Source organism: Blastomyces dermatitidis (assembly GCF_000003525.1).
Source record: "Blastomyces dermatitidis ER-3 genomic scaffold supercont1.9, whole genome shotgun sequence".
NCBI classification, from domain to species: Eukaryota; Fungi; Ascomycota; class Eurotiomycetes; order Onygenales; family Ajellomycetaceae; genus Blastomyces; species Blastomyces dermatitidis.
The window spans coordinates 2,323,691-2,341,428 of NW_025544782.1; the positions used below are offsets into that span (position 1 = coordinate 2,323,691).

General features: G+C 46.3%; 5 protein-coding genes across 5 annotated transcripts; 3 read left to right on the top strand and 2 right to left on the bottom strand.

Annotated features, from left to right (window-relative positions):
• Window positions 1-253: 253 nt before the first annotated feature.
• BDCG_07714 (oxidoreductase) lies at window positions 254-1,385 on the bottom strand (the record flags this gene model as incomplete). Its single annotated transcript, XM_045423503.1, has 2 exons — window positions 254-1,035; window positions 1,106-1,385. The coding sequence occupies 2 exons, from the start codon at window positions 1,383-1,385 to the stop codon at window positions 254-256; spliced, it is 1,062 nt and encodes a 353-aa protein (XP_045278884.1).
• Window positions 1,386-1,915: 530 nt separating this feature from the next.
• On the top strand, window positions 1,916-3,138 carry BDCG_07715 (CMGC/CDK/CDC2 protein kinase; the record flags this gene model as incomplete). Its single annotated transcript, XM_045423504.1, has 4 exons — window positions 1,916-1,952; window positions 2,051-2,562; window positions 2,613-2,776; window positions 2,877-3,138. The coding sequence occupies 4 exons, from the start codon at window positions 1,916-1,918 to the stop codon at window positions 3,136-3,138; spliced, it is 975 nt and encodes a 324-aa protein (XP_045278885.1).
• Window positions 3,139-4,712: 1,574 nt separating this feature from the next.
• Window positions 4,713-5,502, bottom strand: BDCG_07716 (uncharacterized protein; the record flags this gene model as incomplete). Its single annotated transcript, XM_045423505.1, has 2 exons — window positions 4,713-5,151; window positions 5,249-5,502. 2 exons carry the CDS (start codon window positions 5,500-5,502, stop codon window positions 5,142-5,144), a joined length of 264 nt encoding a protein of 87 aa, XP_045278886.1. The 3' UTR covers window positions 4,713-5,141.
• A 306-nt stretch (window positions 5,503-5,808) lies between these two features.
• Window positions 5,809-12,150, top strand: BDCG_07717 (ATPase). The gene is made up of 5 exons (XM_045423506.1): window positions 5,809-6,203; window positions 6,312-6,535; window positions 6,612-7,101; window positions 7,178-9,858; window positions 9,916-12,150. Exons 2-5 carry the CDS (start codon window positions 6,414-6,416, stop codon window positions 11,447-11,449), a joined length of 4,827 nt encoding a protein of 1,608 aa, XP_045278887.1. The 5' UTR covers window positions 5,809-6,203; window positions 6,312-6,413; the 3' UTR covers window positions 11,450-12,150.
• A 2,048-nt stretch (window positions 12,151-14,198) lies between these two features.
• BDCG_07719 (GABA permease) lies at window positions 14,199-17,601 on the top strand. Its single transcript, XM_045423507.1, has 8 exons — window positions 14,199-14,998; window positions 15,074-15,219; window positions 15,296-15,343; window positions 15,409-15,556; window positions 15,651-16,183; window positions 16,244-16,330; window positions 16,397-16,781; window positions 16,877-17,601. The coding sequence occupies exons 1-8, from the start codon at window positions 14,872-14,874 to the stop codon at window positions 16,990-16,992; spliced, it is 1,590 nt and encodes a 529-aa protein (XP_045278888.1). The 5' UTR covers window positions 14,199-14,871; the 3' UTR covers window positions 16,993-17,601.
• Window positions 17,602-17,738: the final 137 nt, after the last annotated feature.

Below are 17,738 nucleotides of genomic sequence, written 5' to 3' on the forward strand. Positions count from 1 at the left end.
GCAGTAACCGCCTAAACCGCAGGGTCCGAGGATTTCGCGCTGAATCAAACCATGCAAAGAGGTTCACTATTGTTGTGAGCGAAAAATATTTGTAATTCCTTGCAGGCTGGCTTGCAGTTCTGGGTAGAAGGTTTGGATCAAAGAATACGTTGCCAGGTCGTTCCTACTCCTGAGCAGATGGCTTGACATGACGTCGAGTCCAGAATCACGTGATCGAGATAATGGCCGGCCAGAGTGCGAGTTAGCCAAAGTCTCAAGCTGGCTTCATCTGTCTCACGTTGAGATTGATTCTTTTGTTCGACATCCAACCCCGCCATTTCTCGAACTGAGCAGAAGCGCCGGGCCAGTCTGCCAACCATTCCGGACATGTTGAGGGAATGATCTTGGGTACTGCATGCCAGGCAAACCTTGACCGACCAGTCATGTAGACAGCATCGCCAGAGCGCAGTCGGATAACCTCACAACCAGTACCGTCTTCGTGGCCCACCAAAAAAAGTCCATCACACCCAAAACTGATACTAATTAAGCCTGTGTCGCATTCTTCGCTTACATCCCTGTGGACACTGAGAGTATCACCAGGAGAATAAAGGTTAACAATGGCAGCCTCCGGTTTCGTGTCAGGAAATATATTGCGCAGCAGGCTGGCTATATCTTCCGGGAACTGCGGTGGTATTTCAGCAGGATATACCTTGTCCGTCCAATTGTACTGTCCGCCAAGTGTTATCCAGCGCAGTTTTTTATCAAGGAATGATTTTATTGACAGCGGTGGGTGGACTGAGGGATCCTTCGGGGCTAGTTCTCGAGCTGGCTTATCCTGAAAAAAGGAGCCTCTTTTTTGCAGGGAGGAATTATGACCCTCCCGGCATGTTCCAGTATCGTCGTCGGGGGAGGTTTCTTGTAGATCGGGGTATGACATGTGGTAATGGAGGTGGATATTGGTCTTGTGGTTGTCGTTTGATAGATCACGGTGGAAGATGCGAGATAGCAATTCAATCTGTACAGCAGGAGGCAAAAGGGATGGTATAATACGTAGGCCTGGATAAAAGTTACGAATTTTACTATGTCAGTAATCAGTCATCTTGTCGTGGGTTGGAGAGCATCTCACCGGGCATTGCCTGATGTGTGAAAATAGGAACGTCTCTCAATTCCTCCTTAGATACCCGACATTGAAGCGACTGCTCTAGCGCCGACAAAATAGACCGACTAGACACATATCCGTCCCTCTGTAGTCCGTTATCAAGGGCATTGTTAGCTTGACGCTGGGGGTCGAGAATGAGCGGATGTGAGTCGATCTCTAAAGGTTTGAGGCTCCGATAATGTTTGTACAACTGGCGAATGGCAGCGGGCGGCCTTTCATGGGCATTACGCCGCATGATCTCCACCATTGCGAGCTGTTGTAACTGCTGAACGAGCTAGTTTTGAAGTCTACTTTCTTCCTTCAAAAGAGGTGTCGTTGGAATAAAAATATTCGGCACTGCATATTCTGCCGTCTGATATCGCTCTGTGAGTGGCCGTGGCTGGCTGGGCGGTGAGGCGCGTGTTGTGTTTGTTTGGTAAAATGGAAAAAAAAAGTAAACTCCAGAAACCAGAGAAACCGCAAAAAAAACGTCCCCTCCCCCCTCCCACCAGCACCGCCGGCACCACCAACGCCAACAACCTCTGGGAAAAGCATTCTGACAGGGCTGCCTCCTCGACAATGACATAGCACCAAGGATACTTCTGGCGTTTTCCAGAGAGGATTTGTACTAACCACTCCAGCACACATATTCAGCACACTGTTTTTTATCATTACAGCCCCGGTACGCTCGCTCCACTGCTCCCCGCTCGACCGGCCCACTCTAAGCCTTGCCGGACAGCAAGGACTATACGAACAGCGTTTGTGTAAGACTTGCGAAAAGGACATCAATCTGCAATCATGGAGAATTATCAGAAAATCGAGAAGATTGGAGAGGGTAAGCTCGAGTCTCGCAGTTATCTCGGACCGCAGCCAATCCCCATTTGGGAGTAGTGGTGATGACTTGTTTGCTAATGGGCGATGTCATATATCTAGGCACCTACGGCGTGGTCTATAAAGCTCGAGATCTCACACATCCCAATCGAATTGTTGCATTGAAGAAGATTCGACTAGAGGCTGAGGATGAAGGCGTGCCGAGCACTGCCATCCGCGAGATCTCATTGCTGAAAGAAATGAATGACCCCAACATTGTTCGACTCTTCAACATCGTCCACGCTGACGGCCACAAGCTGTATCTGGTCTTCGAATTCCTGGACCTCGACCTAAAGAAGTATATGGAGGCACTTCCCGTTAGCGAAGGTGGTCGTGGCAAGGCGCTGCCCGACGGGTCGGCACTTGATATGAATAGACTGGGGCTGGGAGAGGCCATGGTCAAAAAGTTCATGGCCCAGCTCGTCGAAGGCATACGGTACTGCCACAGCCGTCGAGTGCTTCATCGTGATCTGAAGCCCCAAAATCTTTTAATTGATCGCGAAGGTAATCTCAAGTTGGCGGATTTCGGCCTGGCCAGAGCTTTCGGTGTTCCCTTGCGTACTTACACCCACGAGGTAAGTACTCTTAGTACCCAGACACAAGACGTGCGCTAACTTTCTTCCAGGTTGTTACCCTCTGGTATCGTGCGCCGGAAATCCTACTAGGTGGTCGTCAATACTCCACTGGTGTCGACATGTGGTCCGTCGGTGCTATTTTTGCTGAAATGTGCACGCGCAAGCCGTTATTCCCAGGAGATTCTGAAATTGATGAAATTTTCAAGATCTTTAAGTAAGTCTCCGTTATTCTACCTATCCCGGAGCGTCGTTTCTTTGCTTTATACTCTTTTTGTACCATTCGCTATTTCAAACTAACTCGCACGAAAATTTAGACTCCTCGGAACCCCGGACGAGAATTCCTGGCCCGGTGTCACTTCATTCCCCGACTTCAAAGTCTCATTTCCTAAATGGAAGCGTGAGGAGACGCGAAAGCTGGTTCCCGGCCTGGAACGGAACGGTCTCGACCTTTTAGATGCAATGCTCGAATATGACCCTGCACGACGTATATCCGCGAAGCAAGCCTGTATGCACCCGTATTTCCAAGCTGGCAGCTCGGCATATTCGGGACGCGAAAGATTGCCTCCATGTCCATGAGTAATGATGTCCCTATCCACGTCCTGTGTTTCCCTTCTTCTTCATCCGTTTATCGCTCTCACCCACACGCTCTCTCTTCCTCGTTTCCTTTGTTTTCTCTCTTTAATTTCCCCTTTACTTGCCGTTGCCATTCTCCGACCTTGGAGACTTTGTCCTTTTGCTTTTCCTTTTACAATGGGTAACTCTATTCAGAATCACGAGGCGCGGGTTATCTACTTTCATTTTCACCCTTGTTTCTTTTTATAGCGGGAGCAATGAGGCTGAGGCTTTTTCTTTTGTCTAGCAAATAACTGTTCTTGCTTAGATCAATTTTTTAATGTTATTGTGATAAATTTTCTTCTGTCTCTTTTCCTTCCATTTTCTTTCCCCTTTCTTCCCGTCAGCATGATACCTTCGCTTATCTTTGCAATTTATAGGAACTATGCTTATGTGATGAGAAAATATTTCCACCTAAACGGGTTCTTAGGTCCCCTTTATTAAAAGCTTGATATATACATATATATATCTTGCATTATTAGGAGTTCCTCCGCTGGTGAACTGGATACTAAGGAATAGAGAGAGGCACCTCGGTGAATTGCGAACCACGGGGGTATTTTAGGACCTTAGACTTCATCGGTGAAGCGAGAACTAAGGCGTTCGACGGCTACTTTTCGGCTACTTTTCGACTCGTTGACAGCTAACGCGTATAGAACCGCATTCCTAGGTCGAATACCTACCTACCGGAGGAATCTTGATATACGGATCCTCCCATTGTTCACATAACCTCGTATAACATCTCTGTCGCCAGAGTAACGATGTATTGGTCTGCTGCACGCCTCTGTCATGAACTGAAACGGCGAATTTGAGAGCAATATCTCTCTTTAGACTGCCGTTCCTGTAGGGATGGGATGGTCTAGATAATGCTATTAAGGCTAGGCGCGAGTGCTGGTGTTTTACCGTGGGCTTTGATGTTGCCCTAAACAGCTCCTGCCTCGACCATTTGCTTTCGAGAATCACCATTCTCTGATTTGGATATCTGATAGGTAGGAGGATATGAAATTGTCTTCCCCTTTGACAACATATGTTTGGTAATCTCTCTGAAGCTCGGCAAATACTCATTACATGAGCAAACCCCAATTGCACGCACTTGAAATTTAGATTATATGCACTATCTTGGGATGCAATAAAGGGCGCCACTAAAGGCATCAACCATGTCCCAAGAAAGATATTTAATCGCCGCCCATTGTCCCATGCTGCAAAAAATGGCCACGCAGCTGTAGTATAGCTCTTGTTGGCAAGGATTGGTGTTGATATCAATTCGGCAGATTGTGGCAATTCCTACCATCGAACTCCTTCGGACCACAAGTTCTGCCAAAGCTGACTTGCTGGCAACACATTTCAGTCTATGTATGCCTGCTCGACGTCGTCAAATAATGGTGGCTTCGTCTTTTTACCTCTGTTCATCTGTTATGTAGCATTTCAGCGGTGTTCCATTTATTGAAATATGTTATTAGTAATAAGTTTTACCATCTTCGTTAAGTAACTTAATCAGGGGAGCATCTCTACTTGAGGATCAGAGGATTGTGTAGAAGAAACCCCCCTCTCATAGGAATCATGGGCCACAAAGCACAAACAGAGAAAACCTAAACAGAAGCTGGTTGGGCGGGGGGTAGGTAGGAAGCGATGACACTGCTGTCTGGAAAAATCTATACTCTGGAATTTTTGAACGCAGGCCCAGAGGGAGGCCAGGAGATGATAATAACGGCCAAGCAGGGCTCAACCACCTAAACACAGAGCTCTAATCAAACCGCAGAACATGTTACAAGTTTTCCACACTGGCAGCGGCACCATACATATATATGCTTTTGTCCAGCATAGCATCAGGGTGAGAATCTTGTAAGGGAAATATTAAACGCAAATCCACCAATATCGACTTCTTTTTCCGGTACTGAGGCTACATAAATATACCAACCAACCTACGCCCATGTCGGCGTCTTTGTACCCCACCTCCTGTGTGCCAGTATCTAGATCGAACTTAATGCAGAATGCATTTCAGTATCAATGAAGCGATGTGCAGTGCTTTGAGAGGAACGCTCTGTTACCAGCAAGGTAAAAAATGGGAGCAACTCACTCCTTAGAAGCGTCGAGGAGCAAAGGGCCGAGAACATAGGAGGAGCCAGTAATAAGCTCCGCACGGCACAGGTGCGCTGCGAAGCTATCCTCAATGCCCGTGGCGGAGTAACTGGTAGCTTGTAGACTTGCAAATCGCAGTGAGGAACCTAGCGAGTGCGGGGATGGGGATAACTCTATTGTAGAGGGGGGTAGGGGATTGGAAGATTGAATGGAGAAAGGAGAGTCAGCACCTTGGAGGAACCGCAGAGCCATGAGAGATTCTCGTCCCCGGGCCGGGTTGAAAAATGGGAATTGCTATAGAGCATTCAGTAGTTAGTTAAATATGACATTGAGCGTATCCGGTCTTGGCTGTGGCAGTTACAGCAGCTTGATGAGAGAAAGAGGCGTAATCTGAAGAAACAAGTCCTCCGCATATTGCAGTGGTTCAAGCTCAGGAACACGATATAGTTAGGCTTGATGAGCATTTTGGTTCCTTTTGAGCGGTTCTGAGAAAGTTTCGGGCTCAGCCTTAAATCTGTATGTAGCAAGCGGCTCGAACCGGATCGCTGTGACAGCAGTCTGACAGCAGTGACAGCCTGACAGGCGCATCTTTTGAGGGCGGTGCACTTGGTAAGTTAGTTACTGTGTAAGTTGGTAGTCAAGATGCTAGCATGTCGGATTCTTCAACAGTTCCTGATCCATGCCAGTGGTGGGATGGATGGTGTAGTTACTATACTCTGTTATATTTATACTCGCCAGCGGGGCATGTTGCAACGCGGAGGCTGTGCCTAGGGTCTGGAGGGGATAGCCGGGGGCGAGTCGTCCTGCTTGCGAACTATTTATTAGTTATATAATTAGTAACTCCCTGCCGCCTGGCCGGGGGATTTTTTTGTGAAAATTATGAAGACACTTCATGGATGAGATATCCGGCCAAGACACAACATTGTATTGTCGTGAATTCGCAACATGATCAAGTGAGTCTTATTAAATATACTGACTATCGAGGAGGCTCCAGTGTATCCTTGATATTTCTATAAATAAGCACTAATCTTCGAGTTATTCTTCCCATCGCAACACCGCAGTGTACATAACAATTGATATAACTATACGGCTGGGTCACTGAGTCTAAAGATTCGCTTCTGCCTTGAAAGCTGGAGGCCGACTCAAGAGTGCCATAGTTAGCCATGAGGTTCGCGCGCCAGGTATGGACGCTGACGGTGAAGAACCTCTTGCTCACTCTCGTGCGGCCTTACTTGACGACACCATTGCGGGCTTTCTTGTTACCCGTGATTTTCATAGCATTTCTGTACGGTTTCCTGTCCTGTCCGTCCGCGCCATGGCTCTCTCTCCTTGTGGCTAACAGCATATCTACCTGCCGTCAGGTCCTATGCTCGTAACCTCTTCGTCCCCCCTGCTGTGTATGGCATTGGCGATGCAACTCCAGTCCGTTCTATCCCCGAAGCCCTCAGCGGCGTCTCTGGTGGTAGGAATAAAGTTGTTTTCGTAAATAATGGCTTGACCGGTGGCGATATAGAGCGTGTGATACTGCGGGTGGCCGCACCCTTCAGAGAAAGCGGGAGGATCGTCGAAATTTTATCTTCGCCCGACAACCTATCAGATTCGTGTCGGAGCACTCTGCGGGGAACAAGTCCGTGTATCGTCGCTGCTGTTTTTTATTCGTCGCCCAACGAAGGACCGGGCGAGCGATGGAACTATACAATCAAAGCCGACGGTTCTTTGGGAGGTTTCAAAATCCGTACGGACAGGATGGACAATGACGCGGAGATATACGTTCTTCCTTTTCAACATGCAATGGACGCGGCGATTGCGTCTCTCAACGATACAGTAAAGGATTCTGTGCTCGACCAAGAGGTTTGTGGTTTCCCGCCTCACATCGGATCTCTCCATTACGGCACTAATTCATTTCTATTTTCCTCTCGTTGTATAGATAATGGAATACCCGTTTACCTCGAAAACGGCCGACGAACGAGCAGATGAGATCCGAGTAAGGTATACAGGGTCTATCATGAACTTCCTTGGCGTTGCCATTTTCATCGGTATGGTTGGTGTCACCTACCAACTGACCGGCTTAGTCGCCGCTGAACGCGAGTTGGGCATGAGTCAACTTATCGATTGTATGATTCCAAGTCGTTCTCCGTGGATACCTCAGGCGGTGCGATTTCTCTCAGCTCATCTTGCTCTTGACATGATTTACGCCCCGGGCTGGATTGTCATGGCTATAATCCTAAACTTCGGAGTCTATAGCAAGTCGTCTCATGCCATTTTGATCATATACCATCTCCTTGCTGGCTTGGCCCTCTCATCTTTCTCCCTGTTCGGGGCGTCGTTTTTCAAACGGGCTCAGCTCAGTGGCATTACGGCTGTGATAGTCTGTCTTTTGCTTGGTGTTATCGCCCAAGTAATTGGCCCCGAGTCCAACGCGGGCGTTGGGATTCTCACTTTCCTCTTCCCACCTATGAATTATGTTTACTTTATCATTTTAATGGCACGATGGGAGCGCCAGAATCTGCCAACTAATCTCGTCAAAGCCGCGCCTGAGTCTCCTTGGACAATTCCCGGTATCGCCCTTTGCGTATTTCTAATAGTCCAGATTGTGGTGTATCCAGTCTTAGCTGGTGTGATGGAACGCCTGCTCTACGGTACCCAATCCAGGGGCAGAACCATCACGAAATCTGGTACCACCTCTGCTGCTGTATCCTTAACCAACTTTACCAAGATATATCCTGTGAACTGGTTGTATAGGAATATCGGGCTTTTTTTTGGCAGTCGTCGGCAACCAGTTGTGGCTGTCAATAACCTTACCCTGAATATCACAAAGGGTGAGATAATGGTTCTGCTGGGTGCGAATGGCAGCGGCAAATCTACAACGTTAGATGCAATCTCTGGGCTCTCCAAAGTAACGTCCGGGGAGGTCACAGTCAACTATTCAGATGGAGAGAGTGGATTTGGATTATGTCCGCAGAAGAATGTTCTCTGGGATCGACTCACGGTTATGGAGCACATAAAGGTGTTTAATAAGCTCAAAGCTGAGGGGGCTGTGGATACAAATGAGCATTTAACCCAGCTGATCGAGGCCTGCGACTTGGGGAAAAAGGTCAATGCGTGGTCTAGATCACTTTCCGGAGGACAAAAGCGAAAACTGCAGTTGGCTATGATGTTCACTGGCGGTTCGTCAATATGCTGCGTTGATGAAGTGTCTTCCGGCCTAGATCCAATCTCTCGAAGGAGAATCTGGGATATTCTACTCGCAGAACGGGGTAAACGAACAATTGTGTTAACAACACACTTCTTGGACGAGGCTGATCTCCTAGCTGATCACATTGGGATCTTATCAAAAGGAGTATTAAAAGCTCAAGGCTCGAGCGTTGAACTGAAGCATAACCTCGGCTCTGGGTATCGGATTCACGTTTACAATGTCCCTGGATCTGAGAGTGCGGCAATCCCACAGTTTCATGGTATTCCGCGCGAAGACAATTATGACGAAACCGTCTACAACGTTCCCGATTCTGCGCAAGCGGCGGCATTTGTCTCTCGTTTAGAAGAGCTCGGTATCACAGAGTACCGTGTCAGCGGCCCAACCATTGAGGATGTGTTCCTGAAAGTGGCAGAGGAGATGGGTCGATCATATGTGCATGGCGATGACGAACCCAAAGGAGGCAAAACTGAATACCAGGCACCCGACTTGCTTACTGGTGGCCAGATAGGCATGGCACGTCAAGCCTGGATTCTGTTTTGCAAGAGAGCAATAATTCTGCGTCGGAATTGGCTTCCTTATACTGCAGCCTTCCTTATACCCGTGATTGCAGCTAGCCTTGTCACGCTCTCCCTCAAGGGCTCTAAGCGACCAGGATGTATGGGGCCAGAGACGGTGCTTCAAGGTGATATCAAGTCGATACTATCTCAGCTTAACCTCAATTTGGTTGTTGGACCGTCGAACAAGTTCTCCTCACTCTCACTAGCTCCCAGTGAAGGCGGACCTGGTGGCCTGGATCTTTCATATTTGCATAACAGAACCCATTTTGTCAACACCCTCCCAGAGTTCAATAATTACATCGATACGAATTTCCGCAATGTCACGCCAGGCGGTTTTTTCCTTGGGGATGATTCTTCGCCCCCTACTTTTGCTTGGAGGGGTGACGGTGACGTCTCATTTGCGGTGATCATACAAAATTCAATGGATAGTCTGCTGACAGGCATACAAATCGATACTCAATACCAAAGATTTGAAATCCCCTGGGCAAACAACTCGGCAGACTCCCTAATACTAATCACCTACTTTGGTCTGGCCTTGGCTGCCTACCCGGCTTTCTTCTCACTTTATATAACTATAGAACGGTTGCGCAACATTCGAGCCTTGCACTATAGCAATGGCGTTCGGAGTCTTCCGCTTTGGCTAGCATATGTCTCTTTCGATTTTTTAATCGTCACAGCTAGCACTGTTTTAACCATCGTGATTTGCGTTGCTGTGTCAAGGGAGTGGTACCATATTGGGTATTTATTTGTTGTCCTGTTCCTCTATGGTTTGGCATCGACGTTACTTGCGTATGTCATATCGATTTTTGCAAAATCTCAGCTCGCCGCATTTGCCTTTGCGGCCGGCGGACAAGCGTGAGTGATCTTCCTTGGATCCCAGAAAACGGTTGTTGCCATATTGACATGAATTAGGGTTGGCTTCTTGCTTTATCTTATCGCGTATTTGTCAGTTCTGACTTACATCCCGTTTGACAAGATCGACCGCGTGCTCAACGTTGTGCACTTCGTCATCGCTGCCTTTGTGCCCATTGGCAATGTAGTTCGAGCTTTGTTTGTGTCTCTCAACCTTTTCTCCATCCTGTGTCGGGATAAAGAGGTTGCTACGTATCCTGGGGAAATCACCCTCTATGGTGGGCCTATATTATACCTTTCTCTACAATCGTTGCTTCTGTTTGGTGTATTGCTGTGGCAGGACAGCGGCCCACTACTCAAAAGGTTTAGAAAAGATGTCAAAGGAGAAGATCCCGAGATTGATGTCGCCAACGACGGAGATCTTGGCAATGAACTTGCTCGGATGTCCGCCTTCAATGATGGCCTCAAAGTGGTACATCTAACTAAATCATTTGGACAGTTCGTGGCTGTTCAGGACATTACTTTTGGCGTTGCCCGTGGTGAAGTATTCGCGCTTCTTGGACCCAATGGTGCCGGAAAATCCACCACCATTACACTTATCAGAGGAGACATCCAACCATCGCGAAATGGCGGTGAAATCTTCGTCGAAAATATCCCGGTTTCCAAACAACGCGCCGCCGCACGCGCCCATCTGGGAGTATGCCCTCAATTTGACGCCATAGATCAGATGACCGTCCTCGAGCATTTGAGATTTTATGCCCGTATCCGTGGCGTCCCTGACGTCGAACATAACGTCAGAGAGGTCATCCGTGCTGTTGGCCTTACGCCCTATGGCGATCGAATGGCTTCCAACCTATCTGGCGGTAATAAACGAAAACTGTCACTGGGGATTGCATTGATGGGCAACCCAACAGTTTTACTGCTTGATGAGCCCTCATCAGGAATGGATGCAGCCTCCAAGCGTGTTATGTGGAGAACACTTGCGTCCGTCGTTCCCGGGCGCTCATTGGTCTTGACAACACACTCAATGGAGGAGGCAGACGCTCTCGCTAATCGGGCCGGTATCATGGCTAAAACGATGCTTGCTCTCGGCACCACAGACGACCTCCGCCGCCGCCATGGTAACGTTTACTATGTACATATCGTGCACAAATCCGCGCCTCACACTCCAGAAGCCGATATGGAGCGAATGCGCAATTGGGTTTCGACCACCCTTCCTAGTGCATCGATCGAGCAAAAGACCTACCACGGCCAACTACGGTTTAGCGTCCCTGGCTTATCATCTGTGGCCACGCGGGGTTCGGATTCAAAGAACTGGATCTCGTCTCAGAACAATGCTGATCACCAAATCTCGTACAATTTTGGCGAGAAGGGTCCTGCCGACACTGCTGCGTCCTTCTCGCCACCAAATCCGTCTTCCCCTGGCCTACTTGCTGCTACTGGCGCTGGCATCAATGTTAGCAAGCTCTTCACCCTTCTTGAGCGCAACAAGGATACGCTTGGCTTCGAGTACTATTCTGTCAGCCAAACGACCCTTGACCAGGTCTTCCTATCTATCGTTGGCAAACACAATATTGCGGAAGAAGGCGAGTAAAAATAGGTGGTGGTGTGGGATGTGCATGAGCGATTCTTTCATTGCTTGCCTCACCTTTTCTTTATCTAAACTATATATATATATATATATAAAATGTTCCTTTACGAAATGGATCACACCATGACCTAGATCACTTTGTACCAATACACTAATTTTAGTTGTTAACTATGAGAGAGTAGTCAAAGGCGAACAAGTCGAACACGGCAAGGTACCTTCTCATACTAAATTCGCGCAGTGGCACAGTACAAAGTGATCCAGCTCGTGGTGTGATCCATTTCGTCGCGGGATATTTTATATATGTCCAACTTCTCATGGCTGTCTATATCTTCCACGCCGTATTCCTTGTATATAATCTACTTCTTTGCATATCCTGTGGTTTCCATCCAAAACCCGCACATAACACTACCACTCCTTTCCTAACTTCTTTTCTTCTTTCTTCTTTTATCTTTATCTATTTATTTTCTTTTTTGGCTATTGCCACCTTTTCCCTCCGTGTTAGAATTCAATATCAGTATCAGGATTTTCTTCTACTCCTATGGACCAAATGTATCGTATCATTTTTCATTATTATGCAGTGTGCGATCAGAAAAGCTCGGAGAGAAGGATTTTGGCTGTCAGAGTGTCACAAGATTCAGGAGGCTGACTGCTCAAAGGCAACAAACATCCTTTTCCATAACTAGGGGGAATCGGCAGAGAAAAGCGGGTTGATTTGCCAGTAACTACATTAACTAAGCAAGAGATTGTTAGTTACCAGGAAATATCCCCGTGTCTATCATCCCGTTTCAGCTCCCACTCATTTAAGCTCGGACGGGGCCTCTCACAGTTCAGTATCTAGTGCTAAGGCGATGGCTAGACCAGCTATATATGAATGGCTAGAATGCTTTAAGTCCTTAGATTCTTTACTAGCTCTCTACTCCGTACTTCCACCAACTTACACCTTCACAGCAAGAATGTAAGCTCTCACTCATGACACCCGAGAATGAGCAAGGCTACTCTAGTTAAGGCTCCAGGCAACAGAATGGAAAGGATAATGTAAGTAGCTACTCTTGATTCTCTCTCCCCAGCCGTAAAGTTGACTTTGTACATATTTAGGGGGCGGTGAATTCCCCGCGTATGTTATCCGCATCTTACGGATGAGTTGGCTCTAGACACCCAACTGTTGCTATGTAAGATCCTTCACAAGCGTATAAATACATGCACACCCACCCCTGAGCATGGAGAGGGAGACGGGAACTATTGTCCGGCATACAGAACATCCTATCTGTCTAAAGTAGTGCACGCGGCTTATGCAGTTCGTGGTGTTTGCTCCGACCCTGGCTCTTCGGCATATGTCTTGATTACGGCCAGGTTGGATGAAGCTCCCCTCAGCTGGAGATAACGAACAGATTTCACCACGAACTCGCGCGCAGAGCCACATGGTATAAAACTCTATTTAATAACCCCTGGAGTATGAGTGTCAGAAGTTGACGACTGTTATTTAACCTAAACCATTTGTTTCATAAGATTGATTACCAGGGAAAATATGAGAGAAGAGAAAATTTGAATTGGTGTTCCCTAAACTGCATATATCCAATGGATAGGGGTGTGAGTTCGTGGTGAACTAATAATACTATGCGTATGTTAGAGCTACTACGTTAAGAATAGTTACCTCTGAAGCTTGAGCAATTCTCGATCCATTGCCCCAGTAATGTTTCCCCTTTTTAACCAGGGAACTTCCCACGTTAATTATCTCTCCGATGGCTTGGCCAAGGGTCCGGAGGCCGCCACGAGGCCAGGTTCCAGGACAGTGGATTACAGGTAGCTTCGGGATGTCTGGTGGTGCATTTTCCCCAGTAATGAGGATGTGCCGGACGAATTAACTCGAACTCTTTGATAGAGATTTTCATAATTTTCTACGCTGTGCATGATACAAATGGCCTTTGGAAGTTTTCGTTAGCTCTTCTGCGTATTTCAATGCCACAGCTATGACTAACTAATCAAATATCATGCAGTAATTTGTATGGAGTTCTCCGTACATTTATGTATGGGATATATATATACATCGCCACAGTTTCTCAACATCTATGTAGATTCAGTTCTATATTTTAACTTCAACACATCACCCACATAGAGAAAGAGCCTGGGGAATATGGATAAAAATCATCTCTCCGAAAGCTGTCCTGAAGATGTGTGAGACATATCTACGCGTAAGTTAGTAGTAGATGGATCCGCAAACGCCTCTGGCAGAACGGCCTAGTTTAAAAATTGGCGTTGGAGGCGTATTTAGTGCACAGACAGGCCCTATTCTAATTAAGAGCATTTAAAAACCTAGGATCCATCTACATAGTAGTTGAAATGTCCGTTAATGAACTTGTCAGCAGGTGAGCTTTATATGAACTATAATAACGGTAAGCCCTAACTAGCCGTTCGCTACTGGGATAAGGTAACTTAGCTTACTCCGTACTTAAAGCTCCAGATTTAAATGCTTGCCCTCTATATTTGTTTATTTCCGCCAAATATCTACATACACTAAATTATCCTAGCAGAGAATGAATCATGCTCATATGTGCATCTAAATTTGTATATATTTGTATATATTTGTATATTTATTTTGGCATGAAAATGCGAAGAAAAATACTGGTGACTTCGGGAAGTTGAAAATTCCCTTCTAGCTCCGGGAATTAGGGCTTGATCACATCACGTGGATATGCCAAGGGTTCTATGAAGCTTTCTCCTGAAGAAAACTAAAACTCATCATTCTTCAAGATATGTTTGACCTGCGCGGTGAGATCTTGTTACTGGGAATGCTAGCTTTGAGCTTTGATAGCGATGATTTTCCGCATCCAGATGGAACTCCGCACCTTATAGCCCGGAACCCGCGAGGCTACGGCACCTTTTCCCTTGCTGACTGCGGAGAATAATCTATCACCGCTTTCAGTGGAGCGATGAAACAATGCTGCCAGCCCCAATTGCGTGTTGTTACCAAACAAGTTCTTCGAGTAGAACACTCTGACAGATGCTCTACTACAATATAATTCCCAGACGGGGGCTAGCAATCCGCTAGCTAAAACCCTTGCTGTCGCCCCTTTTCAATGGAGCTTACTATGTATAGCTCCTCCCACTGTTTGTCAAGTTGATTCTGCGTGTCTGGGTTAATATAATGAATGACTGAAAGCATGAAGAGCTATGGTTGCTTTCAGCTTTCTCTAGCTTATATATTAAACTATTTGACTGCTGTATCACCGAACAGCGACTTCTTTCTCCCCACAATGCACTCTTTACTTATGTTCTTTATATTGTATCATTTGACTGCTACTACGGAGTACAGCATAGAGCAGTGATTTCTTTCGAATTTCGACACTCATTAATTTTCGTTATCTTCTTAGCCTTCTTTCCTTAACACTTCTTTCGCTTCTGAGCGGCGAATTATTTCCCCCACAGAAATGGGCGCCACCATTACGAATGACAAGCTGGTTCCAGCAATCGGAGACCAGGGAATTGACGGAAACATGAGTATTCTAAGTTTTAACAACTCTGAACTCGCTGACGAAGGGGATGTCGAACTTCTCGGTCAGTGATTCCTGACTTCTTTTGATTTTTTTTGTAGTTATCATACTAACAACTACTCCGTCGACTACTATTTAGCGACAATGGGTTATAAACAGGAACTTCGACGTCAATATTCCTCAATTCATATGTTTGCCATTGCTTTTAGCGTTATGGGCCTTTTACCATCAATTGCAGCATCCTTGACTTTCTCACTGCCCGCGGGGCCTGCTGGTATGGTTTGGGTATGTTTACTGTCACATTTAAACCGATGGTGAAGTGTGAAATGCGCCAACTGACTAGATTTCCTGGAATTTCTAGGGTTGGCTTACTGCAAGCGGCTTTATTTTTATCGTTGGTCTCGCAATAGTAGGTATAATATGATATCATAATATGACTCTCTTTTATGACTCTCTAATAACATTTTCTTCCAGGCTGATCTCGCATCTTCACTCCCTACATCTGGCGGGTTGTACTGGTGGACGCATTATTTTGCAAAAGAGAAGTTTAAAAACCCTCTAAGCTTTCTTGTCGGATATAGCGGTACAATTGGGCTTGTTGGAGGAACATGTTCAGTTGACTGTATGTATATTTTCCCAATTCCACTGTCAGCACATCGATTTGGCGCTGACCTCAGAACCCTCAATCTCTTGCTCTTCTATTGACTTTTTCACAGATGGATTTGCTTTGATGATCTTATCAATTCCATCCATTGCTTCAAACGGTGAATGGACTGCGTCCTCTCCTGTTGTATTTGGAGTCTTTGTAGGGTGTGTAATCACCCATGCAATTCTGGCAACATTTGCTGCCAAGAACATGCACAAGATTCAGACTGCCTTTATTGTGGCTAATGTGTTGCTGGTTATGGCCACTGTGATTGCATTACCAATTGGTAAATCCAGAACTGAGCAAGGTCTGAACTCTAAGGATTATGTGTTTTTCCATCAGGATAATTTTACCACTTGGCCCTCTGGCTGGACATTCATGCTTGCTTGGTTGTCTCCTATCTGGTCAATTGGAGGTGTTGATTCCTGTGTCTATATGAGTGAAGAGGCAATGGATGCACCAAAGGCAGTTCCTCGCGGTATCTTAGGATCTATTGCAGCGTGCTGGGTTCTTGGGTTTATCTCCATCTGTGTAATTGCAGCATGTATGAATCCAGACATTGGAAGTCTATTACAGAGTCCTTTTGGACAACCAATGGCCCAGGTATGTGCTTCTATTGATAGTTGGACAGACTTCTATGTGCTCTCTCGCTAACTATACTAGATTTATTATGATGCTCTCGGAAAAAGCGGCGCGATTGCTTTTATGGTGCTTATGGCATGCCTGCAGTATTTCATGGGATTGAGTCTGGTAAGGCTTCTAGAGCTGTAGCCCAACGAAATAAACAATTACGTTACTAATTGGACAATAATGTAGCTCCTGGCTGCATCCCGACAAAGTTGGGCATTCGCTCGAGACGGCGCACTCCCCTTCTCCACTTTTTTCCGCGTCGTTAGTACGAGAATTCATTTTCAACCTGTGCGAACTGTCTGGGGGTGTGCGGGATCCGCGATCGCCGTTGGTCTCCTCTGCTTGATCCATCCCACCGCTGCAAAAGCCCTCTTTTCTCTTGGTGTCGCCGCAAATGACCTAGCCTGGGCCATAGCGATTTTTTGCCGTGTTGCTTGGGGTCGAAAGAAATTCACACCAGGCCCATTTTACACTGGCCGACTGAGCACACCGATTGCTATCGCCGCGCTGATCTATCTGGCATTCGCCATCTCGCTCTGCATGTTCCCCACACAAGGGCCACACCCAACAGGTACGCGATCCCAATGGTTTCTAATACACCTCAAATGTTGATTTCTCAATTTCCTTATTTGGTGATCCGAGGCTAACCTAAGAAATAATTAACAGCGGAAACCATGAACTACACTGTGGTGGTCAACGTAACTATTTGGGGAGGTGCTCTGTTATATTATTTCCTCTTCGCAAGAAAATGGTTCAATGGACCCAAGACGACTTTGAATTAAATGCAGGATTATGTCCTCCACAAAAAGAAAATGAACGGGAAACCTGACGCCCCCTGCGATGCTCGGGAGTTGACATAACACATATTGTTCTCCCAATCGAATCTGCCCACTACAGAGTCAGTTGCCGGACAGCTAGACAGAGAGGGTTAAGGTCCTCTCAACACACCACCTATGAGAAGATTGATTTTCTGCGAAACGTCGCGGAACTACCACCGTGTTGTTGAATACAGGCTACATAACAGCTACAGTTTGTTGACACATCCCAGCATGGCTACCCACAAGAATGGAGTCATGTCTGCTGGCGGTAGTGAGGGGCTTTGGTAGAAATGGTTTGTCTTATCGGGTGCGGGCACCCACTGAATCTCTACTTAAAAGAAGTGGAGATTTCGGGCCGCTGAATTAGATTTTGATTTATAGGCGCTTTGCAGCAAAGGTATTAGAAATATTGGGGCGTATGGTTTATTTAATTGATATTTATTTGTGTATATAGTTCTCTTAACAGTGTTCTATACATCTTTTTAATATTTATAGACTTTGCTAGATTTCTTCTAAAGTTATTCACTGTAGCTATCTCTTTTATTAATACTACTAATAAATATTCAAAGCCAACATGGATGAGAGGGGCAGATTTGAAGCTGAAGTTGCCTAACTACAGTTACTCTTTACGATGACTCATGTTCTGTAGTTTGAATAAGGGAACTAACTTACTTCAGTTCTGATCAATCGGAGAGCAGTGATTGATCAAA